The sequence below is a fragment of the Cryptomeria japonica genome, chromosome 3 (genome assembly GCF_030272615.1).
Source record: "Cryptomeria japonica chromosome 3, Sugi_1.0, whole genome shotgun sequence".
NCBI lineage: Eukaryota > Viridiplantae > Streptophyta > Pinopsida > Cupressales > Cupressaceae > Cryptomeria > Cryptomeria japonica.
This window is the reverse complement of record NC_081407.1, coordinates 501,357,523-501,385,397: the sequence shown is the minus strand read 5'-3', so window position 1 is coordinate 501,385,397 and position 27,875 is coordinate 501,357,523. Positions and strand designations below refer to the sequence as shown.

At 35.0% G+C, this 27,875-nt stretch overlaps 1 protein-coding gene across 2 annotated transcripts in view; it reads left to right on the top strand.

Annotated features, from left to right (window-relative positions):
- The window catches only part of LOC131067463 (protein EARLY STARVATION 1, chloroplastic), a 193,259-nt gene that overhangs the window by 25,902 nt on the left and 139,482 nt on the right, over positions 1-27,875 (top strand). For both annotated transcript variants that reach the window (XM_058002488.2, XM_058002486.2), the window contains exon 3: positions 25,441-25,634. In XM_058002488.2, coding sequence (XP_057858471.1) covers positions 25,441-25,634 — 194 coding nt within the window. The remainder of the gene's footprint in view (positions 1-25,440; positions 25,635-27,875) is intronic.

Genomic DNA, 27,875 nt, shown 5'->3' with positions numbered 1-27,875 from the left:
CTTCTTTTCAAAGTTCTCTGTCATGATATTTTCTAGAAATTATTAAATTATTTAAAAAAAAAATTGCATCTCCAAATACCCCCGTCTGCTATTTTTGAAAATTAGCCATACTAGTACTGGTACCAGTCTCTGAAGTCTCCAAGTACCTTCGTCTCCTGGTAAACTTGGATAAAGGTAATGGATTGTTCCCTCTTTATGTGTGCCAACTGCAAAAGAAATGAAGAAAAAATTTATCACCTTTCATCAAACGCCATTATGCTTCCAGTATATGGGATCTGATTCAAGGACGCCTCTACATTTTCAACCATATTTCCACTTTGTGCTATCATCAAGGAGGCTCATATTGATCATCAACCTTTGAATTTGTTCCATGGAATGTGATTTTCCAAAGGTTGTGCGATATCAGTTTTTTTGAGTCTCATTATTGCCATTTTGAGGTTGTACAAGACAATTGTTGGACAATTTGATAGTTTTGATGGCTTCCTTGACTTTTTAAGAGTACTATTGGAGTCAAGTAGGTTTATCCTTGTTCACCAAGCTCTTCAATATCTATATTGATGAGCATAATATTTTTCTTAGACAATAATCTTATATTGTCTACTTCATTATGTTTTGATTTCTATAACAATCTTTGCTGGTGATGTGTTTGTCCTCTCTCTCTCTCTCTCTCTCTCTATATATATATATATATATATATATATATATATATATATAAATATATATATATATATATATATATATATATATATATATATATATATATATATATATATATATATATAGACAAGTGCAAGGATTTTCTTAGACAACATATTCATATTGATGATGATTGGCATCATCATCATGTTTTGATTGCTATATTGATCTTCGTTGATGGTGTGTTTCTCCACTGTCACTCTATCAACTTAGAGAGACAACTTGATGACCTTTTTAAGTTTTGAGAGTTCCGTAAACCTGTAGTTAATCTTAGTAAAAGTAAAGTTATAATTTTCAACATCATAAAGGATTCACTTTCGAAGTTTGGTATCTTCCACGTAGGGGGCTGATGAAGATTATTACTTTTACTCATTTGGGAATTTAGTTCGTTGACCCTTTTATTTCATTGTGGCTTGGCTCTTAATCTCCACTTTGCAAAGGATATGTCTTAGACTCAAATATGCACATCTTCGGTGTGATCATTAATCCCTTAGTGCTTTATTTATAGTTCCCTTGCTTGGGGCCCTTGCTTGGGGTCTAGTGATTGATCTTGGGTTGAGAAGGTTTAGATAATTTTGTTCTAGTGTATGATTGGTGCAAATTGATTTTCTCTCAATGTATTGTCCAAGTCGTATTTTCTAGTTAAGCACTTGGCCTTGAGAATGTCTTCATACTCTCTTGGTTTAAGCACAAGCTCAAATATATGGGTGATATCCAATAAAAATCAAAATATATGGGTGATTCTACTTCAACCTTTGGGGTATATTCTTTTTTGGCACTTTGTTCCTTGCAAGAGAATTACCTCTTTGTGTCTATTGAGCATCATTAAGCCTGGTTTTCTAAGGTCAGTTTACTCTTCCATTCTATTAACATTTCTTTGGATAGTCATCCTCCTCCTTTTAGGTACTCCTTAGGTGCCTCACATTTCTTTATTTCTAGGAGGTGCTCATTTGGTCTATCAAAGAGGGCATTTATTGTTGGTACCCCCTTTGCATTCTCTTAGCTCCAGATTAGTTTTCTACATTGAGCACTTTATATAGATTGCAAATGGGACCATTGTGTGGCTCAACCATGGTTTGTGGATTCCCCTTGGCTAGTTCAGGCACAATCCTCTACACTAGAATTTTTTTAAATTTTAACTTTATCTAGTGGTGAATAACCTTTTATAGATTTGTACTTTTTTGCAAATTTGAATTTGCATCTCAATGATAAGGCCCACATGGTGACATTTTTTGACTTCTAACTTAATTTATTGTCAGCCTTTGCAATTGTATGCTCCCTTCCATTGACTTATTTTTTTTACTTCCGACATTTTTTGCACTTTTTTGATCAGGTGTGTGCCTCTATACTAGCATATTTGCTATCCTTAATTGAGACACATGTTCCTCCACTGACATACATCCTTTCATGTATTAGCAACATTTTTACCTTTTCTCCCCAGCCCAAACTCCAACCTTTTTTCCCATTAGATTTCTCCTTAAATTGGCCTTGGGAAGACATTGACCACAAGTGAAAAAATTACATTGATGATCATGGCAAGGGTTCAAGCATGCCTCACAAAACGAGGAGTTTTAAGAAATTTACTCAAAGGTTGACTCAAGGTATGCATACAAAAGTGCTTTGGGTGATGTTTTTTTGACTTCTAACTTAATTTGGTTCTATCCTAAGCGATGATATCGCCCTTTCCATTGGCTTACATTTTTGACTTAACATTTTCTTGCACCACTTTGATCAGGTGTGCACCTCTACACTAGTGAGTTTGCTTTTGAGGCACACACTCCTCCATTGGTTTATCTTTTAATTCATTTACAACTTTTTCACCTTTTCTTCCTAGTCCAAGCTTTGATCCTTGCCTCATCAGAAGTGTTGAAAAACTTGTTGTTGGCCTTGCAAGAGAGACTACAGATGAAACAAATGACTTTGATGATCATGACAAGGGTTAGAGTATGTCTCTCAAAACAAGTAATTTTTAAGAATTTGACTTAAAGGATAACCCAATATGAAAATAATTTTGTGTACAACAGAATTTCTTTGTTTGAAACTTAAAATGAGCCCAAAACATTGCAATTAGTAAGTTTGAAATTAATTTTTTCTGGTTGTCAAGTTCTCTCAAGATATGGAAATTGTCTGTATACCATATGATGAAATCCTAGTAATCCAAAATCTGGTTTTGCAAGAAGTGTAGAAGGTAACTTCTTAGAATTTGATTTGGAGTAACAAAACACTCCTTATTGTTGAGTATTGAAACTGTTTTAAGATAAAACAGTTTTCAAAATGTAAATCATACCTTCTATGAGTTTTGTTGATTATATATCATCACAAGGAAGCCCTTTTGTTGTTGAAATCATTTAGCATTAATGATTCAATCCCCGAATTTTGAAATGCCACTCTTTTTGGTGATATCTTGGAGAGTTTGGAAAACAAGTAACAAACCTTTTTAAAAAGGTAGTCTTATATTTGAATGTTTTTTGTTTATTCGGAAAATTGGTTGAGAGTTGTCACTTTATGAGCATGTTGTTAGGATTTAATACCCATCGATCAACAATCTGCCATTCACAAAGAATGTGGATGGATATCATACAGATGCTCTTGCATCCATAGTTTGCCATCTTCCTATTTGTGGAGTGCTTTCATCTACAGTTGAATAATCAAACTTTCCTCTTTGAAATGATTAGTTCATCAATGTTACAAATAGAATGAAGATTGACATAGATGGCATAGTCCAGTTTAGGACAATTTCAGGGTGCACTTGTTGCACAATATAAGGGCAAGTTCTATAGAGATTTGAGTTTCGACTCTCAATCTAAACACAATGTCAAATGATGTTATTGCCATTAATTTGGGCATGTCAAAAAAAAGGTTGGAAATGTCAATATGATCTATCCCACAAGAAGGTGCAGGCTTAGGGTAATGTTGTAGTGGTTGAGGTAGAGCAAGACTTCTAGAAGTATGCTTACATGGCATTTTGTCAAGCAACAATGATTTGACTAGTTTTTGGCATAATTAATTTTGATGCATAAGGCCATTTCACTTGCTATAAAAGCTGGTACACCAAAGTTACTACTGATGCTAGGTCTACATATTTTGTTTCACTTGGTGATGGGAGGTAACATCAAGTAGATGAGATACAAGATATGAAGATTGTGTTTAGTGATTTCACAAAATTCATAATAAAGATAATATACTTGTTCCTAAAATGAACAAGAACTTTTTATCTATTAGTCAGCTTAGAAGTGCATTGTGAAAGATGTTAAATAGGGGAGAATGGTTGCTCCTTGTATTGGGCAAGATAGGCTATATGGGCTAGTTGATCTTGTCACTTTTAATTTGCACGGTTGGTTGTGGATGACAATAGTAGCATATTGTAGCATGATATATATGGACATCTCAACCTTCCTAGTTTAGCCAAATTGAGTGGATTTGACATTGTCCATGGTTTAACATTTATCTTAGAGATGTAAGATATATGTGCACAATGTTTGGTTGGTAAGTAGAAATGGAAGCCATTTTCTACTAAAGAGGCATGGTGTGCGCATCAAGCTCTGGATCTTGTTTAGTCTCCTATTTGATAAAATGAATAATTAAAATAATATAACTTTATTAACAATACATACTAGATAGAGGAGTAAAAATATATCTTTATTTAAACATGAAATTATTACAGAAGTAGACCGAAGATGGTTAGCCAAGGATCAGACTAGATCAAATTAGATCATTCTTTTTTCCTTGGAGATACAAAATCTATTTAAATGACCCGATGGTTGCCAAGAGGAATGCAACCATCAACTAACCGACTCTTACAACTACCTGAAAGCCAACAAATAATTAATGCATAGTTGGATAACACATATTATCAAAACATAAAAATATATCGGAAACAAGTAAGTCTCAAGTAATGTTAGATAGGTTTTTTGAACTGGTGAGGGTGCTAAAGAGAAGAACCCGTATGCTAATCTTGAACTACACATGGAGTAGAACTAGAACCAAACATATCAAAAGTCAAAACACATGTCAATATATCGGAAGGTTGAGGACCAAATGAATAAGGAGCTCAATAGCACCAAATTTTAAAAATGGTTCACCCACTTGATTATTGAACCTAGACAATATTATAAGCATTAAAGAGATTTTTCCTGTTAAAAAAACGTTGGGTAAGATCCTATGCTCCGTGAATTTTCTTTTGTCTCATTCACCAACTTGTAGGAATGATTCTCTATTGTCGTTTATTATACAATTTGTGGAGGAGCCAATGTTAGAAAGCTGTTCAAATATATCTATTGATAATTTCAATAGGATCAATTAACAATATACATCTGAATCATTAGTATCTTTAACATCAACAAAGTCAACAAGTGATTATTGGAGGGTACAATTTTCTCGACTAGGTTGTACAATAGTAACAATGAAAGGACATACGATAGTGAAACTAGTAGGTCGTATAATGATAGAATTGGCAGGGTTGTACGAAACACCAATTGCAGGGTAGTATTGAACTATTACAGGTTGTATGATGACTATAGCAAAAAGATGTATGACAAGCTTGGTAAAAACAAGTAAGTGGTGTAAAGTAGAAGATTGTAGGACAATAAGAGAGGAGGGTCGTACGGTGGCAATAGAAGATGAGCATTGTACAAGTACAAAACTTTCAAGTTGTATAATAGCAGCAAAACATGGAGGTCGTACAATACTTGATCATATGGTAGATAGATTTGGAGTGGTTGCATGATTGGAGAGTAAAGAAGTACAAAACAGTAAAGTAGAAGCATGTTAGAAGTTGTCCAACTAAATAGTCAAGCCATACGTTAGGAATAGTACAATTTTGTATGGTAGAATCACAACTAAGGTAACATTGTATGGTCAATTTATTGACAGGTTGTATGAGGTAAAGGTGGACTTTAGTTCTTTTATATTTATCTTTTCTACCCAAAAAGAACTTAGTCTTTTATTATTATTTTTTTTATTTTCTTCTTGTTGGGCCCACGTTTTATTTTCCTTTTTGACTTCAATAATTTAAATTTTTCTTTATCTATTTAACCTAATGTATAATATATTTCCTTTCATTACCTTTTTCTTTAATTTATTGTACAGTACTTTCGATGTTCAGTTGAAATATATGGTATGAGTATGGTCCCTTGTAACATTTATTATGACTAATATTCGGAGGCTTCGAATCAAATATTTTTTCTAATATTATTATTCTGAAATATGTCTTTATTAATTTAGCAAAATATTGGAACTGTTGTCTTTTGTGAACCTTGTAGTTTGCTCAACACACATGAACTGCCCAACTCAATGTTTTTTTATCTGCTGCTCTTTGCTGATCTTTGCAGCATCAGTAAAATTATTGTTTGATGAAAATACCTTATAGTCCGCCATTTGCTAGTGAAACAAGCCACAAAGAGAATTTGTTTCATCTTTCGACCATGACTGTGATTCCAAAATCCCCTCCTTGTTCAGTTTTGTTAGACCTTAATCTTACTTTTGCATCCATTCTTTTTGGGAGTTTGAATTGAACAAATTTGAGGAAGTTGCTTGTTCACTTATTGCTTGGTTTTTCATATCAATTGTATATTTTTGACCTTTGTTTTCGATGGAGTTTGTTTTCTTTTTCTAGTTGTGGCTAGCTTTGGCTACTACCAACCAACCCCAACTCAACAATGTGTCATATGCTTTCTTTGATAATGAAATGACCACAAAATTCACAATACGCTTGGTAATTGCTTTTTGGTGCATCGAAACTCCAAGTACCTTAATACCTTGTTGGTTTACACCCACTAGTTGAAAAGTTGGGGGCAAGATGGTTGGCTTACACAAATTTCTCCAAATGTCTTTCGGAAGTACATTCATACCAGACTTCACATCAACAACTGTATTGGTGAGATTCCTTCCAAGGATCTCCATATTTACCACCCTCTATTTCTTTACCGTGGTAATTGTCAATAAAATTGGATCAATCACTTGGTTGCTTGATAACAGAGGTTTGATTATTGTGTTTTTATTCTCACTAGATTCCAAATGGGTCGTAGTATGCATTGTCTCATTCTTCCTCCATACTATATTAGTCATAGCATTTTGGAGTTCGGGTTATTTTTTATAATAAATTCACTACTTTAATTTGTATGGTAGTTTGAAGTAGTTGCCTTGCAATATTTTTCTCCGATTGTAATTGGTTTGTTATTGTAATTGTATTTGCATTTGAGTGCTGTCATTCATTATCCATAGCTTGCTCCACTTCGGCTTGTGCTTCATGAAGTCTCTCTGGTTTTGTATGTGGGTTTGAGCATACAAACCTTATTTGCTTGGGTTTCGGTAACGATTGATACCTTGTTATGCCTTTCAATATCAATCATGTTCATGTTGCTTTGGACTTCCAATGTCTTCATGTTCTTCAAGTACACACCATTTGCACAATTGTTGCAACTTGTTTTGTTTGTTTTGGTAGCTTCTCGCAAAGTATCCCCATTCATTACGTGCTTTGATTTTGTACGACATTTGACTTTGAACTCCTCTTAAATTACAATAATTGCTTGTAGATGCATTTGTGGCTTTGATGGAGGGGTTTTCTCTCCTTGTGTAAAGAGTACTTACCTACTCTTGGTCTTTAAATTATATGGGCATTTTTTTAATTGAAAGATCCATAACTTGACAAATCTCACAAAACATTTTTTTTAGGATATTTACCTTTCTTTATTCATGTTCAATTCTTTCTTCATTCAAAGCATGTCCCTTTAAAGCATTTGTATTGTTCCTAATTCGCTATTGTTGTCATATAAACTTCTATCTTCCTTTGTTTTTCTTTTACCACAAGAGGAAATTTTTTCTTGACTTTCTGTGTCCATTGCTTGGTTGTAGGCTTCTACATAGGAAGAGGGTGGTACTACCTTCATCTTTTTTCGTAATGAGACCTTTGATGAGTCATCTTTTCTTGAGATTGTTAGCCAATTCTTTTTCTAACTTCACAAGTAGTTCTTTAAGTCTATGATTGTAAGCTTGTAATTTTTGGTGCTTACCTTGTACTGTATTGTAAATTTCTGCAGCTGCTTCATTATCATCTAAAAGCAACTTAAACTCTTCCTTGAAGGCCTTCTTTATTTTGTTTCATTTCTCTCAAGAGGCTTGGTCAATTTATGTATACCAGTTGGTCAATTTATGTATACCAGTCAATTGCTATACCTCGCAAGGTGGTTGGAAAAGATTGTAGCCAAATTGTTTTATCATCTTGCCCATTTTGATTGTATCACAATTCTTATAGTACTTGATGTGATGCTTTGATCCACTACTATAAATTTGAGTACCTTTTGCTTTTATCCACTAGGGCTTACCATGGTTTTGTTTTAATGCAAACATTTGGAACTTGTTTATGGGGGTGTTTTGATTTGGAAGTTTCTGTGCTTCTCTCACACTCAAGTCTACATGGGAATGCTTAACTATTCTTACAGCTTTGGCATTCTGCACAATTGTTTTGTCTTCAGAATATCTTTTACACAACCCTGGTTCGACTTCTTTTCCTTCAATTGACAAGCCTTTGATGCTTCAAAGATTATTTGTGTACACTTTTTTGAAGGAATCTGACTCCCTCTCCAAGTTCCCTCATCTAGAGAAGGTTGTCTTGACTTTTCAACTTGATATGAAAGATCAATCCATGCTTCGTTTGGTAGTGGATGGTGCCTTGCTATCTCCTCATAATATACCTTCATGTGATTGTTTGTAGTGGAAATGTGTTGTCTCTTGTGATTGTTATTACTATTGACTCTTTGACTTCAACTTCTACTTTGGGATGGACTTCAACTTTAGTGATTTCTCTTGGTGTTCTTCTATGTTCTTTTTGTTTTGCCAATCCTAGAGATTGTTTGGTCTCTTGATCTTAACCATCTTGTAGTTTCTTCCTTTTGTAGGATTCCAAGGCATGAATCTCTATGTTCGAGCTATTTTTTTTTTAAGGCAACAACACCAATGTTTTCTCTCTTATTGATAAAACGAATAATTGTAATAATGATTGGAATTAACAATACATCTCAGATAGAGGAGTTAAAGTATATCTTTAGTCACATATGAAATTATTATAGAAGTAGACCAAAGATGGTCGTCTAAGGATTATAATACATCATCGTCCTTTCCTTGATTGACGATACAAAATCTATTTAAAGTACCTAATGGTTGCCAAGAGGAACACAATCGTCAACTAATAGATTGTTACAACTACTTGGAAGTTGACGAACAATTAATACATAGTTGGATAATCCATATTATTGAAACATAATAATAAGCATTGTATACTGACTAGAGATCTCATTCATGCAGACCCCGTGCGACACATCTTGGAAATCATCTACAATTCTTGGTGCAAGATTTTTTCTTTTGTTGGTTGATGACACGTCCATGAAAATGTTGGTCTACTTTGTGAAGATTAAATTTGAGTGCTTTGCTCCTTTGTCAAATTCAAAAGCATTAGTTAAGAGCTAGATAGTTACAAATGACAAATTTGTATTACAAGCAAGAAGGCATTCAAAGATATTTAACAATAGTGTACACCCCTTAGTAGAATGTGCAGATTACGATGAGAAACAAGACATCCATGGAGATGGCTTGATGTAGAAAAACAAAGGTGTGCCACACAAATTTTAGGAGAAAGCAATTAACATGATGGTGTATCTTTTAATCCGAAGTCCATAGAAAGCCTTGTAGGATGTTAATTCTAAAGAATCTTGGTTTGGGGTCAAACCCAAAGTAAGACATTTTTTTGGTTTTTGTTTAAGCTGTCTGTTGTTTTGTTTCTTGATAACCAAACAAGTAAACTAGATTTTAAGAGTTTCATATATTTGTTTTTTGGGTATGGTGAACATTCTAGGTATATAGACTCTTTTGATATTTTCACTAACAAAATCACTACTGGTAAGGATGTTGATTTAAACAAAATAGAGCAGTTCTTTGATTGTAACCTAACAAGAATGTTGTTAGTGGTAAGCTAGGCACTATTGTTGTGTTTCCTTTGAAAGATGAGGGATCCAATGTGTCTTGCACCCTATCACAATCACCAGCGCATTAACCTCTAGTTGGCATTTCTTATGCTTGACTAGCTGAATACTGTTGAAGTGCTGAGTTTTTTTCAACTCAAGATGTGTTTGTTTAGTCAAAGGAATATCAAGTAGCACAATAGAGAAGATGAAAGTGGTACTATATCACTCTTTAGGATGTGCGGGTGGATGGTCTTACTACATTTGATGGTTGATTCCAATGAATAGTGAAACAAATTGTTGGTTTTGATGAGTATGTTCATTTTTCTCACTTTTTAATTTTTTCTACGCACCTTAAACATAGTGGTATGCAAAAAGTGAGGGCAATCAAGTTGATTATAATATCCTTACGAAGAATCATATGTGGGAGTTGGTAGATGTACCTCTAGGCAAACACTCATTGGCTGAAAATAGAAAACCATTTTGTTGCAAAAGACAATGTTGTAGGAAAACTTAGACTGGACAAACCAAAATTTTGATTTGAACTCGATACTTGAGAGAAAATTGGCAACACTAAGAAAAAAGACATAATTATACAAAATGTAGATATAATGCATGAAAAAAACTTGATTATCATTTCAGTCTTTAATTTGGACCTTCAATTAGTCAACAATGAAGTTGCTTTTTTGCGTTTGCACTTGCTAAAGAAGGGAATGAACAAAAAGCAGTTGTGAAACTCTTGGTGTAGTTTTACCTAAGTTGTTGAGTATGAATTTGAAATTAGCAGAGTTATTTAGAAACTCACGAGTTCTTGGGAATTCTATGACAACTCGATAAATTTTCCAACTACGTTGAAAACTATTACCAATTGGAGGGAATAGGCTATGAGAAGACTTTACTCCTACAATGAAGATGGTCACATTTCAATTGGTTCTCTTTATAACAACTTGATTTGATTGGTAGGCGTAGGAGATGGATGTGAAGAGCACCGTCTTGTATGAGGATTTGGATGAGGAGGTTTAGATGGAGTGATTTGAAGGATTTCATGTACTCGTGATTATTTGGTATGTAGGCTTCTTTGGTCTTTTTACATGTCTTGTGAGCTTGATACGCAAAAGATGAATAGCATCCTCAAGATTCAGGGTTTAGAATTAGTCTTTTTGTAACACCCCGCTATGAGGCCAAGAGGACTTAAACAAAATATACAACAATAAAATCCGAGAACTTTTTTTTTTTTTTTTTAATTAAAAGTTTAACCATACAATTACATTGAATAGCATGATAAGGAAAAGATGGACAAATACTTACTAGCAAAAGTCCTCAAGGCCCCACAACGATGTTACTCAAGGATAACCATAACCAAACATAAGAACACCAAAGGTACTTCTATAAGAAGATAACACTGTCTGATACATGGATCATGATACATGATACATTGCCATGAGAATATACATAAGATCATCGGTTATATCACAGGGTATCCATAAGGATATAATCTCCATGAGTACAACAATGGAGTGAATACATAATTCTAGTACATAATGAAAGTCTCCAATCTTCCCACGAGCCATCACGAACATGCTGTAGGACGAACCCAAACCCAATGGGTGCGAACAACACTCCACCCAACCATGTGGTACCATCAGGTTCACCCCCCGTGCTAGGAGGTATCAGCTAGACCCAAGAGACGGAAGGAACTACAAAAGGATACAAATGACTCACAAGAGACTCACAAGGCTACAGTCACAAGTGACTCACAAGGCCATTAGCACAGGAACTCAACAATAAAACAATCAACTTCTAGAGGCTTGAGCAATCCACGAAAGGATAAATAACATAAGTTACCACTAGGTATGCAATAGGGAAGAGTGTCATCACTAGGCCGTCATGAGTTACCCTGGTAGGTCTTCACTAGGTCCCGACCCCCATTGTAGGTTACCCTGGTGACCTCTCCTAGCCCCCGTCCCCCATACAAACACTAGTGGACCACACCAACCTTTCGAAAGGACAAGATTGGTGGAAGCCATTCCATGCCCTTCTCTACTTACCTCAGCCCTAAACAAGCACCTGAGCGTAAGAGAGGCAACAAAAATTATCTTTATTAATGTGAGCTAACTACCCATCCCAATTCATTATGTTATGTTTTCACTTGATTACAAACTTTCATTGAGTTACCCTGGCGACCACTTTGGGTCCTGTTGGTGTCTGTTTTATCATCTACCAAACATTAGAATAAAATGTCCAAAGACACTCTATCCTCTCTTGAAAAATCACCGCTTATGCTAATATCATATGGCGATTCCAAGGTTTCTTTTGTCAGACCTTGATGTGTGGATAAGTTCAATGGGCGTTGTGATATGCTGGTAATACACAAAGGGACTTACGCTTGGCTTGTTCAATTCACAATGGAGATTTATCGTTTGGGTTCTAGATCATGGATTTCAAGAAAATTGAAAAGGAGATAAGGTTTAGAAATTCTAATCTATTCCTAAGAATTCAAGAGACGGTAAAGATTGGGTGAAACTAATAACAACACTTTGTTTCGCCACACTTAGGACAACAACGCAAAGCATGTGCAATCTTCTAAGGTTGTGCTCAAGATTTTCACACTTATGAATAATACCAACAATTGAACTATTACCCAAAGTAGAAGTTAAGCATCCACATCAAAAGATGAGGCTAACTTTACACATTGAATGAAAATCATCCATCCAACAAAAGTATGAGCAAAAAGTTTCACCAATCTAAACTATCATATCCTTCATTCATCTAACATACATGAAATAAAATCTAAACTATGATGAGGGATAAGAACCATGCAGACTCCAAAATAAGGGAAATAATCACCATCGGTTCAAACAATGTATTACTTATTATTTTGGCAATCCTAAGCAACAATTGCTTATCTCAACATGTTTTGCAACATGCTGCCATAATGTATAGGCTCCCCAATTACAATTCAATGGTCAAGATTGATTTCCAATCAACGGTCGAGATTAAACCAACCTAACCCTAATCAAAGTTTTCCAAAATAGATCAAATATTCGTTGGATGAGAGACAAGTGGCACAAGATGCTATCTTTTAGGATTGCACCCCCCTCCTTCTGCTGAGAGGTAGTGTGTTCAATGAACCTGGACATGTTGACTTGAATTCCCCAATTTGTGCTGAAAAATTTGCTCAAGTATGGAATTTTGTTTGGAATACTCTTCTTGCTGCCAATTTATGTTGTGCGTGGGAGCTTGTCTTTGACTCTTCAGAAATGAAATCCTTCAAGAAATCTGGAATTTCTTTCCATACTTTCGCCAAGTCTGAAGACTTTTCCTTTTTGATGCCTGGAGACTCTTTCAGGTGCCTTGAATTTGGAGAAGAATTTGATTCATTTGCTTGTCTTGTCAAATTAATTTCTTCCAGGCATGGTAGACTTGGATGAAGTCCAGCCAACCTTTGTTTATGCTTTAATCTTTCTTCCATGCCTTGGCATGCTTCGTGTCAATTTGTTTGCCCTTGGACTTGGAATGTTTTTGGACAATCATCCTTCAATTTACCTTATTCTGTTTTATGCCTTGGAAAGAGTCCGGACAATCATCTCTTGTGTTTGGTGGATTTGGAAAAGTTTAGACAGTCACGAGTCTTCTCGTCTTTGACATATTTGGAAATATGATCAGACAATTTGTTTTCCAATTTTCCTTGATCTTGATTTATGGCGATCTTGGAAGAATACATGCCATCCTTATGCTTGCTTAGCAAATTTCCTCTTGGTAAGGCGGAATTTACACATCCTTGGACAAGTTTCAATTTGTGTCTTATTTTATTGGACAAACCTTGGCTAATCTTTTCCTTCCAAGGCGAACTTGGATTGCCCTGTCTTCATGGATCAGATTTGGAGGTCTGATCACTAGGCTTTATTTATTCTTTCCATGTCATGTGCTTGGAAGATCATTCTCCAAGCCTTCTCTTTTTATTATCCAACCCGATTGCTTGGAAGTTTAGACAGTTTGTTTTGCTTTATTCCTCAGTGAATTTGGATAACATTCTTCCTTAATCCTGGTAGGGTGGACTTTCTTGAATCTTGGACATGAATGATTTGTTCTTGGAAGATCATTAGTCATTCGCGGACTTAGAAGACAAGAGATGTTCTTCTTTGTAGGCGAATTGGAATATGCTAAGACATATTACTTTGTCTTTGTGCTCATCAAATTTCCAATCTGCTATCTTTTAATTCACTGTCTATGATGAACTTGGATGCGCCTTGGACATGTCGAACTTATTGATTGCTTCCTTCAGCTTTTTGGAATGCTTTGTTTCCTATCTCCATGCGAATTTTGTTGTCTCTGTCTGAAGTGTAATAATCTGATCAGGTTCTATCATGTTTGGAAGCTGCTTAATTTGCTCATCCTTGGCGAATTCTGGACATAGGCTTATGCTCCAACTTTGGTGAACTTGGATGATGTCTTGACATGTTCATTTCCAACTTGGAAGGCGGATTTGGATGAGAATTTGAACATGTCTAGGCAGACTTGGCAAAAGACTTTGCCATGTGCTCATGCTTTGTTGCCTTGGACGAACTTTGGACAATCACCTTCCAACTTTCTTGACCTCGTCCATGCCTTAGTTTATTTTCAACTTAATTTTGCTTGCTTGACCTCGTGTAGAAGTTTGACTAACTCTTGCCAAGAGTTAATTAACCAATGGTAGGAGTTTACCATGTGTCTGGCAATTTTACTTGCCTAGGCGGACTTTGATCATGCTTGGAAGGAATTCATCTTCTCCTTGTCACGCCAACTTGGAAGACTCCATGCCAAGGCGGACTTGGAAGATTGTTGGACATGTACAAGGTGGACTTGGATAGTTCTTAGACATGGCCGACTTGGCAAAGGCTTTGTCAATTTGTGTTTGCTCTTTGTCGTGACCTTCTTCGTAGTTTCCTTAGGCTGGATTAAGATTGAAAATCTCTTGCCAACCTTAAATATGTCTTCATCATGGTGGATTTGGAAGAAGTCTGATTGCCATATTCTGATCAATTCCCATCATGCTTTTCTTTATGGCTAGCGAACTTCATTGGTACTTTGCTGCCTTAACCTGCAAAAGCACATGAAAATTTAATACTATTTTCAGATTTTAATTCTGATTTTTAATCCTCTTTTCTGAAAATTTCACTTTCAGCCTATTAAAAGGTTAAATTTCTGCGAAAAAGCAGGCTGAAAGTGAAGGAATTGATCAAGAAATTGATAAAATGAGACAAAAAGATAAGAAAATTCAGTGAAATTCAGATTTTAGGTCCTCTTTATGACTGAAATTTACCTTCAACTCTGAAATTCTGTCTTGAAATCGAAAAAAGCACTTAATTTCTTGATTTCTAACACTTAGAAGAATTCACTTCCAGAAAATCTCTCAAAAATTCACAAATTTTGAGAGAAAACTTCTTCTCAATTGCTCTCCAAATCCTCAACCTGAATAATGAATTGTGAAAATGAGTTGGTTGAAAATATATGGAGTCTAGGATTTTTAAATTTAGAAGTTTTATTTTTGTTCTTAAATTATTTTATTATTTTTTTGTGTTTTTTATTTGTTTTAATCTTTCCAAAATGGAAGTTTTATTTTATCTCTCAAATTCATCTTTATCAAGGAATCTTCTAGAACTTTCTTTTAATTTCCAAAATTCTTGAAGTTTTTTTTGAAATGATTCTAAGTGTTGAAGAATAATCCTTGAAAATAATCTTAATTTTGGAAAATAATTTAATTTTTTTTTTGTGACATTTATTTTCCAACTTGCTTTACACTTCCATGCCTCAGTTTATTTATTATTATTTTTTTAATTTTTTTTCCAACATGGTCTAACCTCAAGTAGGAGTTTAACTAACTCTTGCCAAGAGTTAATTAACCATTGGTAGGAGTTTACCAAGTGGCAGACATTTTACTTAATTATAAGGTGAGTCCGACTGAGTCTTGGATAACTTTCTTATGCTCTGGCGGACATTGATCCTGCTTAGCTAAACATCTTCCATACTTGACATCCTTGGGCAAATTTGACTGATCATCTGCCATTCGATTTGTCTGACTTTGAGCCTTGACGAGCTTGTCTAAGCATCTGCCATTTTTACTACTCCAACTTAGGCGAAATTTTCAATGTGCCATACCCAAATTCTTCCTGTATACTTGATCAACAATGTTCATGCCATGTTAATACCATGCTGGTTCATCTGAAACAAAACCCTAATTAGGGTTTCCACTCTTCTTTTTGCACTTGGAGACCTCATTTTCAAAATCTGAGAACATGTGCATTGATAAAATAGCTGATCTTCTGGAACAAAACCCTAATTAGGGTTTGCATTTTTCTTTTTACCCTTAAAGACAATTTTCAAAATCTGAGAACATGGGTAGTAATAGTTTGGCATGAAGATCAAAACCCTAATATCGGAAAAAAGAAAAAATTTCAAACACTTGCTTTTTATACTTGGAAGCAAAAAATTTCGAATCTGAAGACATGGGGAGGACTGATATGACCTAAAGAACACAACCCTAATCTCAGAAAAAAAGAAAAATTTGGAAGCCTTGCTTTTTATACCTAGAGGCAAGATTTTCAAATCTTGACAAAATGGGTAGTAATAAAATGACTTGAGGAACAAAACCCATATGCCACTTTCAAAAAAGCAGAAAAAACAAAAATTTCTAAAATAGCAGGTTGTCAAAAATGACCCAATGCAATTGCGATCCTCGTCCTTCGGACCTTTTGAGCACTTTGACAACATTCATACATGGTTCTGAGCATGATTTTTCAACTTGGCTTGGGATGAATTCTCAAAAACTCTAACTCCTCATTGTAAAAAGACTGGTGATTAGCAGTTGCGATGCCAAAGCAAAACCCTAAAAAACAAAAACAAGGGGTCCCCATTTGCAATGGGACGATGTGTGAAAAAGGTCACAATAGGTCCCGACCCCCAATGAAAGCTACTCCCCCATGATTGCACCTAGGAATTAAAATTCAACACAAGGTCTAAGACAACCAAAACACCAAGAGTCTAGACCCCTTTACCATAGCAAGGTTGACTGACTTGCTAGAACAAGATTCCACTCAAGAAGGTTCAATGCAACAAGGAATGATTGGCTAACATAGAAGACATGCAGGACAACAACACATCACATTAAGGACATAGAGTGATCATACACAATAGGAGAACTCAAACATTGTCCTTGGCCTCTGGAACCAAAAACATCAATTGACATAACCGAGTATCCAACAATAAAGAACAAGATTCAAAGCAATTACAGGATCTCATAATGTCAAACATAGGAGAATCCAACCTTAACATATCACCAAAGGTCCAAAACTATCTTGTATACATCCATTAATACAAATTAACATTAATTTCCAATAACCAAATTTAAATCATCATAACTCATTTTATTCCTATTATTTTGTACAAGGATACTAACATTCCATTATTCAAACATTTAAGAAAGCGCAATCATTCCTACAATTGCTATCAATATATTGGATCAACAATATATTAAATGAAAATTACCCAAGTTCATATAATATCATATGCATATAAACATTCCTAAACGTAATTTAACCACATAATTAATTATTAGAAAGAAATAACATAAGTGTAAATCTAAATACATCTATTTTCTCAAGAATATATCTAATTACCAAATAAGTCTATATTTAACAAATATACAAGCATATGCATATATATATATATATATATATATATATATATATATTTCACAACTAATCTCTATACTCCAATCTATTAAACTAAAATATCTAATTTAATTCTTTATTCTATCATATCAAAATAAGCTACCATTTTCAAATAATGAATATATAAATATTTGTCTCATCATTATACATATACTAATGTATTTACATTTTCAAAATAATGATCTATCTATCTATCTATCTATCTATCTATCTATATATATATCTAATTAAACATGAATTTACTAATATAAGCAAACTTTTAAATAATAACCAAATTTTATTTTTTTTGCAGTCTGTACGATATTGCCGAGAGGGGGGGGAGGGGGGATATCCCACCATGGGCCCCCACGATGGGTTGGGTTTCCCACCTCCGTGGGTAGCCCAAGGTGGGTGGTTCCCACCCCCGTGGCTTTCCACGACACCACCAAAACAAAAACGCAGACAAAAATATATTAAGCAACGATCAAAACTAATGCGCAGAAATTTTTTACATGAAGTAGCATTAATATATATATATATATATATTAATGCTACTTCATGTAAAAATTTTCTGCGCATTAGTTTTGATCGTTGCTTAATATATATATATATATATATATATATATATATATATATATAAACAACAGATATGATCTCTATTCAATTCTATAAACCCAATAATTCCCCAACTTTTTCCAAAAATCGACAATTTCTTTAAAATTTTCTCATCACAGGTAGATTTTTATTCCGATTGAAAGGAGATTTTACATGCAAGAAAATAATCAAAACCCCAACCTTTTCACGCTATCCGAAAGACAAAGGCATAAGCAATAATCGCAAGGTATCGGGAGGCTATAGATTGGGAGGGAGGGCCCCTACTATATCCTCCAGCATAGACTAGTAGGGGCCCACCCCCGTTCGTTGGCCCGATGAACCGCCGGTTGGGGATTTATTTCCAATCCAAAAACCTCCAAAACCCATTCCTCTTTTCTTATTTTCAATTTCTTCTTTCCCAACCAGAGTTTTCCCAAAATTCATTTCCGAACCCATTTCAAAAAAAATCATGCACACCAGAAGTCTTCACGGCAAGAGCCCCCTTATTTTCCCAAAAAACAAATTATATCAATTTCCCGAATGTAACTTTCCCCAAATGCATGCGAGAACTCCACAATTAATATTATTTATTAAATGATTTATTTTCTTTTTGTAACTCCCTTGCATGCAATTTTTTTTTTAAATTAGAAAAAAATTTAATTATTAATTTCCATTTTAAAATCAATTATCCTTTAACACCATAAAAATCCAAAATTAATATTTAAATCCCCTTTTAATAAATTATTAACTGAACAATAGATTAGGTTAAAATACTCAACTAAGATAATTAACTAAATATATTAATGCGCAATCTTTCAATTATATCAATTAATTAATCTTTAATATTTAATTGCCATTAATATTAAATAAATATTAAACTATACACATGGGTAACAAACTGTGACAAGCCAAACACGAGGGATCAATCCGACGACAACTAACATGACTGAACAAAAAAGCACAGACTAACAACAATCGCAAGGGATACCTGACAAAGATCTCGTTCCGTAGGAACGATGACATGTTAAAAGGGGCTGACTGATAACTCCGATTTTCCACTTTACCATTGGGTAATAGAGCACGCTCAGACCCGAAGATTTGGGTGGAGTTGATGTACCTGCAGCTGCATAAACAAACTGTCGCACATGCACATACATTACTCCAACATATACAGGCACACCAGTGGAGGAGAGTCATGACATTCCGTGTCCCTCCGAAGTTGGTGATGGAAGATCATCCCCTCGCACTCCATACGGACTCGAACCCATACAAGAAAATGAACACAAGATATACACATAAAGTCGATATGACAGTCCGTCAACACTTAACCATATTATCTAACATCATATCCTAGAACCATGATAAAAATAATTACATTAGAGAGTATCATCCAATCATATGAACGACAAAAGAATTCAACCAGAGTCAAGCTAGGTTAAATAGAGTTTGACCGAGGGAGGGGCATTACACTTTTGACATGAATCTTGTTGAAGGTGATGGTGATAACGTTGTAGTTCATGTTCTTCTATGCCGATTATCTTGCCATCTTAGGGAGCAATGCCACTACTTTGCAATGAGTGAAATTTGATCTATGTATCGCTTTCAACATGACTAATCTAGGCCTCTGTAGTGTCCTCTTCCTAGTTAGTTGTGTTGGTGGACCTTTAGCGTATCCAGTTGGTTCATGTAGGCTAATGAGTTAGGGGTAGGGAACCTCAGAGGCAACTTATCTAGCAGTTTGACAATATTTGATGGTTAGTTGAGTTTCCACTATTATTATGAGCATAATGCCTTTTTCTAGAGTGATTTTGGGTTAGGCTTCCAATACTTACTATTTCTAGCAAGTCAGTTTCGAGCACCGATTGGGTCAGTTGGTAGGGTTACTTTTTTTAATATTGTCGGTGAGTTCAATTTTGATGTCTATCTCAACATTTTATATAGTCCAGGGGTTTTAAATGAAATAACGATAATTTATTAATTAATAAAGTTAAATTTATTTTAATTTATTTAATAAAGGACTATAAGGGGCCAATTATAAAGTGAAAAGTAACTTATTTTAAATATATTGGCCATTTATATTTTATGGGAGATTGTAGTTTTAAAAGAGATGATTTTTATTAAATAAATTGTGCCGGGAGAAAATGGTTCGAACTTCTTGGGGAAGTCTATAAAAGACATTTTGGGAGTTCATTTTTTGCATGCTAGGTTTTGATATTGGATATTGTTATTTCTTTTAGAGGACTGCTCTTCTATGGTTTGTGAGAACGAAAACCTTGTAGCAACATTCTCAATGTTATTGAGAGATTTAATTTGGAAAATAACTTGGTGATTTCATTTAGGAGTCATAGTTGTGCATTATTGGTGTTAGTTTGATCATCTTTGTCAGCAGATTTATGAAGTTATTTCCAGTTGACTCATTGAAGGAGAAATTTCTATTTGTTCCTGGTTTTGTGGGCTGGCTGCATTGTTGATGTGTTTTTTATGCACATGCGAACACAAAATAAAATACCCAAAAGTTACTCAAATGTTGAAGATTCGCTTAAGGATCACTTGAGACAACTCCAAGGTTCTTGTATGTCGGGTCACAGCGTGTGGATAAGCTCAATGGTTTGATGTTATTATGCTAGAATCACAAAGGGACTTATGTTGAATTGTTGAATGCTTGAATCGCTAGAACTTAAATCCTAACTACTTGCTGGGAGAATAAAGAAAGAGCAAAAGGTATAGGGTTTAGGGAGTCTATTCTAATCCTAAGAATGCAAGAGAATGGGTGAATGATTCAATGGAATCCTATTGGGCAAGGTCTCACCATCAAATTGAATAATTTGACACAAGCTCAATGCAATCTTCTAAGGTGCAATTCGGAGATGTTCAAATCATTACCATCAAACATTGATTACCATTTAAGTTAATGCATAAACAACAGACGTATAACAATTGAAGCTAAGCTCATATGATTCCAGTTGACCACGCAAGGCACACTTACAATCAGCAAGAGGCTAGTGGTATGGACTAAACAGATTCCACACAAATGCATTCAACAAATTTCTCCATTCAATCTAATCAACGTGAAAGCAAATGAGAAGTAGAAACCATTAGACTTGTTGAAATAATACATTTCACCATAACTTCAATGAAAAGTGTATCTCATTTACAAGTCTCTAACAACAATTTCTTCTTCTCCTAATCTATTCTAACTTCTAACTTCCACTAAACTATTCTTGAGCTACTAACTCTTCTATTACTATTACTATTCTTCTAAAACTATCTATTAACTATTAACCTTTACAAATGAAGAACTTGAGCCTTTTATAATGCTCTCAATACAATTCAATGGCTTAGATCAATTTGAGATCAATGGCTGAGATTTTACAATGAAACCCTAATAAGAGTTTGTTACAACAAACTCAATTCCGGCCAATGAAATAATTGCTATTTGGACACATGTCCTCTCTGGAATATTCGACAAATGGATAACAGGGGTAGGTGCCTCAAAGTTTGTGCCTTCATGTATGAGTCAAGTTCATTGCATCTAGATATGCTGATGTTGGACCTCTTTGGTTGGTGGAGTAGTGATTGGGATGACACCTGGTCTTTGCACTTGTAGACTTGATTCATCATCATGAAGGGATGTTGAGAGATATCTCTTGATACTCAACATTTCAAGTTCACTCAAGTAGTAGTGATGGGAAGCATTGATGTAGCTAAGTCATTTTTCCATCCTCGCCTGCTTGCCTTGGGGTGATTGTATGATTTCTCCTTCGCACTCCTTTGATCTTTTCATGTCTCCATGGTGTGGTGAGAGTTGAGATTCCTCTTGGGCATTTTCATGCTTGTAAATGAAGTTTTCCCTTTTGCATGGTGGTGTAGATCTTACAATCTTCCTCCTTTTGCTTTGCAATCACCATCCTTAATGTTTTTGTATGTGCTGATGAAGTTTTCCTTTTGAGGACGTCTTCTTGACCTTGACATTGAAATTTCCTCCTCAGAACACTTGTTTTGATCCTCCTCCAATGTGATACCCTTGATTTCTTTCTTCATTTCTTGCAAAACAAACAAATGAGCATCACACACATGACATATATCCTCTATAATCTCTTAATTTGATATGATTTCTGATTTTATGTGATTTGCAGGTTTGATAAGAGCATTTAGAGAAATTCGCTCTCATGAAGGTTCAATTGATGCGTTTTTCACTCCTAGAGAGGAGCACTTGAAGTAGATTTCGCTCCAAGGAAAGAGCACTTGAAGTTCGCTCCAACCTTGATGCACTTGAAGTTTGCTCCAATCTTGATGCACTTGAAGTTCGCTCCAAATCACATGCACTTGAAGTGAATTTCAAATCAAAATTAACTTGTTCTCAATCGTTTTACTTTGCCTTATCAATTCAAACCTTAGGTCTTTCAAATATTTCTTCATAAAAACATGTCAAACTTACCTCATGGAAGGCCTAAAAGGAAAATTCTCTCCTATCAATGAGCACATGAAGTGAAATTTGCTCCAAAGGAGCACTCGAAGTTCATTTAAAATCAACACTATAACTCCCCTTTGCTCACTTACACTCACTTTCCCAACTTCAATACGTCACAGCATGCTCAACATGAGGTCTTAGGAGGAATTTCGCTTTGAGTCTTGAGCTCATGAAGTTCGCTCCACAAGGAGTGCACTTGAAGTGAATTTCACTCTAAGAGTGGTGCACCTGAATTGGATTGAAACTTGACACTTAACGATTTCTTTTTCACTCTCCATTCCATTCATTTGAGTGTTTCAAATTAGGCTCATGGTGCATTCTAGGATCAATTTCGCTCTCAACTAAGGGCATTTAAAGTGAATTTTGCTCCTCAAGAGAAGCACTTGAAGTTTTTCGCCCTCAACCTTGAGCACTTGAAGTAGCTTGAAAAGTTGAAAACGCACTTTTGAGTTGAATCTTATTACTTTGTGCCTTAGTTTATGCCTCTATATACTAAAAGACCTCAAAACTCACCTTGAATATGATTTCTCCTTCAACTTGAGGCAATAGGAGTGAAATTCGCTTTGAGAGAGGGGCACTTGAAGCATCCCTTACTAGCAATCCCTCTTCACTCTTTGGTTGAATTCATTATAAACTTCACTTCCCCTATGATCAAAATGTTGTTAAAGGCCTATAAACTCACTCATTTCCCTCAAATGCTGCTCAAGAAGTCCATTTCGCTCCTATTTATGAGCAAGAGAAGCAGATTTCGCTCCAACTCGAGAGCACTTGAAGTTGCCTAGATACTTGACCCAACTCAAGGTTGATGATCATGCTTTGCACTCTCTGAGCAAATTGAGTCATTGCATGATGATTCGAGGTGATTTAAGTGACTTGGAGGGCCTGGAGAGGGATTTCGCTCCTAAGATGGAGCAATGGACACAAAATTCGCTCCAACTAGGGAGCACTTGAAATATTGACATACTTAGTCAAATTTTGCCTCTAGAAGTCACCTCTCACTGTAACATATATAAGTCACCCGGATGGTAAAGGAAACACCTGCGTTGTTGATTAGACTTGATTAAAGGTTTCTCCATCAATACCTCTTTCTCTTTATGCTCAATTTGACTTCTCCTCTTCACCATATTGCAGGCTTTGGCCTATCGAGTTCATGACCACTTTACTCATCTCATAACACTTCATTTCACATCTCACAAGAGGGTTATTTACTTGACTCTTGGCTTCTTGACTATCTATACCTCTTCAATGGAAAGGCTAATAGCTAAGGATTCTAACACTATCCTAGAAAGCAGAAAAAAGTGGGGGTCCCCATTTGCAATGGGGTGATGTGTAAATACCTCACAACACGTACCATTTATAGCTGGCCGTATCTTGTCTTGGCTGGGTGTGAGACTCCATGTGGTTTTGATGCAATAGACTGCAGTTTGCAAGCATTTTGGGCATTGTTTCTTCGTACTATCACATTTGGAGGAATTCAGTGTGGATGCCTAAGGTTTCTGAGTGAGTTAGTTGCTGTTTATTGCTTCTACAGACCTTTATTTCACCTATCAGCAAATGTGTATGTTGGATTTAGATATTTAATATCATTTTATGACCTGGGTTGCTCTTACATTTGACAAATTTTCTAAAAACAGATAGAAGTTAATTCTGGAAATTTCAGCCTCTAATATTTCTGAGTTTCATTAGTTTTCTGAGTTGTTTATTTAATGTAAATTGTAAAGTACTTTATTATCTGCATTTGATTTGGCATCTAAAAACCATTGCAAAAACACTCAGCAACTCAAAAACAAATTTAAAAAACAAAGAGAAAACAGGGCTGTATATTAGAACCTCTTACAATATTGCTTAGGTGTAGAATTTCAGCCACATGGCCATCTCATTTTCATGGCTCAGGTTATGTATGATACAAATTTTCTGGAAATATTTCACATGATAGATATAATATTTTCACTGAAGGAACTTAGATTAAAGTTATCTACCTATAATGATTCATAACCAATTGGTGAGTGACTTTATGGTAGTTGGTGGGCACCTCAAAATATCTTACGTTCACACTTCTAGATCTTTGTTTTATTGTTTTTGGAACTCTTGGTTTTTGGTAGAACCAAAGCTTGTTCATTAGCAGGTAGCAAAATGTGTGTTATTTGATGTTCCCAAGTGAATCTACATTTGGACATGATGAAACACCTGCAACCTTTCTTTCCATCTATTAATATTTTATTGATGGGCACTGTTCATAAAACAGTTGTCATTGCAGGCACAACCAAGGCTCAATAGGTGATACCATTTTAAAAATAAAATAAAAGCTATTGTAGTCAATTTTTGGATAAAAAGATGACTATAACATTTGTTGTTTGTGTTATGCTTAAGTTCGTCATCTTAAGCTCGAATATACTGTAAAGGATGGACGTATCTTATGAATTTCAAAATGTATTTGTGTTTCATATAAGCTCAAGTCTCTATGTTCAATTTGTTGAAAAATACAGCATTGGTGACTTAGCACAGATCTGAATTAGGTTGCACCATTCAAAATAGATCAGCAGTGGATTTTCTCAAGCTGTTAAGCCTAAGGGAAAGCAAGATTGAAACGTAATACTAGTTATGGCCTGTGGAATTTGTGGTTTTGTGTTACATAGTGTTCAAGTGCAACATTCAGTTTACCAGTGTATTTTTAACTGAAAAGGAAAATTGTGTCAAAAAGGAATGAGTTTTTGACACTATATGCAAGAAACTGATAAATTAGGTGACAGCACATTTATGTTTGGGTGACTTTCAGTAACCATCATGGCATACTTCATAGCTTATGAATCTACCAAGTTTGAAGTCAGTGATAGATGGACCATTCAATGCATTTTCAGTCTCTCAATTCGTAGTAATGATGCACTCTAGCATTCCTTCAAAAGTTTATTTTTAATTTGTATGATATTTTGAGAATATATTAACTATTAGGCGTGCATAGAAAAAATATCAATAGGTTACATACTCAGCCTGTTGTCTACTCCATGCCCCGTTTCCTTATTTAAAAGATGCCTTGCAGATACTGGAATTGCTAGTGAGAAGGATTGGGGCATCAATTTGCTGAACGAAAATATCAACGAGTCTGGTGTAAATGAAGATGGTAGCAGCTGGTATCGAGAATGTGGAGAAGATACTGGAGAAAATGGATACAGGTGCCGTTGGACTGTTATGGGTGGCCGTAGTGGTGATGGCAGTTCAGAATGGAGAGAGGCTGTATGTAACTTAACTTACCTTGGCTATCTATTTTGTTTCTGAAGTTTGATTTTGTTTTGAGATTGCTTTGAGTTGGATATCGCTTTTGATTATCTAATTTAATAATTATTTAGTTCATTATATTAATTATTTCTCAGTGCAGCTATTGTTTATTGTCCATTATTGTTTTCTCAACTGTATTTAGATCTCTTAATGGAACTAAAATTAATCTATATTCTGCGTGATGCTGGTATTTCTAGGAACATATTGAAACCTATAGTTAGGATTTCGGGTACTTGTGTCATCAACATAGTAGCCAGCATAATATAGACGGTACTTTGGCTACAGTGTGGAGACAATATACTATTTTATACATTATATGAACAACACATTAAAATACGATCATCTTTTTTTCTGTTATTTGATGATGTTCACCCCAATGGGAAGGATGGTATAACCCTTTTTGATTAAAATCATGTTGTTGGTGTGTGTGTGTGTGTGTCTAAACCCATTCGTTCCAACCCAATGTAAAGATCGGCAAACCTTGAACCCAAACCCAAACCAATGTGTGTGTGTGTGTGTGTCTAAACCCATCCGTTCCAACCCAATGGAAAGATAGGCAAACCTTGAACCCAAATTTAAACCAACAACATAATTTGGAACCATAAGTCAAAACTAGGAATCTTGTATAACCCAATGGGAAGGATGGTATAACCGTTTTTGATTAAAATTATGTTGTTGGTTTGGTTTTGGGTTCAAGGTTTCCAATCTTATATGTATTTGACAATTGACATTGTATTATCAATTATGAGATGTGTTATGTATTTAATTTGTCCATCTTGCATTTTGTAGAAATAATTTGTTTGTGTGTATACATGCTTACAAGTTGCAATAACTCTACGTAACCAATTCGGCTATGGATATGGGTATGGGTATGGATTTGCGGGTACGACAATTTTTTTTTTCCTTGGGTATGGGTATTGGTATGTCCGTACACACACACACACACACACACACACACACACACATATATACATATATATGTATGTATATATACATATATATACACACATATATACATATGTATATATGTGTATATTATATACATATATATACATACATATATATGTATATGTTTGTATATATATATGTATATATATATACATATACAAATATATACATATATATATGTATATATACACATAAATATATATATATATATATATATATATACACACACACGCACACACACCAGTGTTACAAGACTCCGACTCAAGAAGCTGATTTTTGACTTGGACTCGGACTCGGCGCCCAGACTCGGCAAAAACTCGGCCAAGAGCTGGCAAATTTGTATATGTATACATATATAGATATATATATGTCTACACACACACACACACATATATATCTGTATATGTACACACACACACATATATATATATATATGTATATGTACATGTGTGGGTGTGGGTGTGTGTGTGTGTGTGTGTGTGTGTGTGTGTGTGTTACAAGACTTGAGCTCGACAAGCTGATTTTTGACTTGGATTCGGACTCGGTGCCCAGACTTGGCAAAAACTCGGCCAAGAGTCAACAAATTGAAAAAACCCAATAAATTCATTTTTTTTAAGGATTTAAAACTTGTTCCATGCATCTTTTAATAAATAAACCTCAAAGACACAATAATCTCATCAAATAGAAGCTACTTTGAAGTGAAACTAAAGATAGGTTCTCATATTGGATAAAATCATCCCAAAGCTTGTCAAAAGTGGTAAGCATCTCACAACAGCAAACAGATTGAACAAATGGATCCCAAGATAAGAAATCATTTAGTGCTATGGACAGCAACTCATCATCATTGACCTTTGCCACTGTAGCAACAAGTTGATCCGATGTTTAATGATCTTCACTTTGGCAGCATCTTCCAAGAAGTATTCATGATAGTGTCTTCTCTGCGGTGTGAGGGACCAAATGGTCTTTCACCAAAACTAGGATGATTTTCTTTGCCTTAGCCAACTTTTTGTTATTCTCAGTCAATTGAACAAGATTGTTAGGAGGTGCAATCTTAGCTTCCACAAAAATTCAATCAACTTCGTACAATAGCATTTGCAATCTACTCTTCCAAGGTGTAGAGTTATAAGTGCCCTCTAGACTGTCACACTCTCTAAGACTGAAATAAGTAGTGAATCCTTTGACAATTCCCTTTAATATGTAGTGCTGCACTCCCTACAAGGACTTAAAAGATTTCAGTCAATGTGCTCTAAA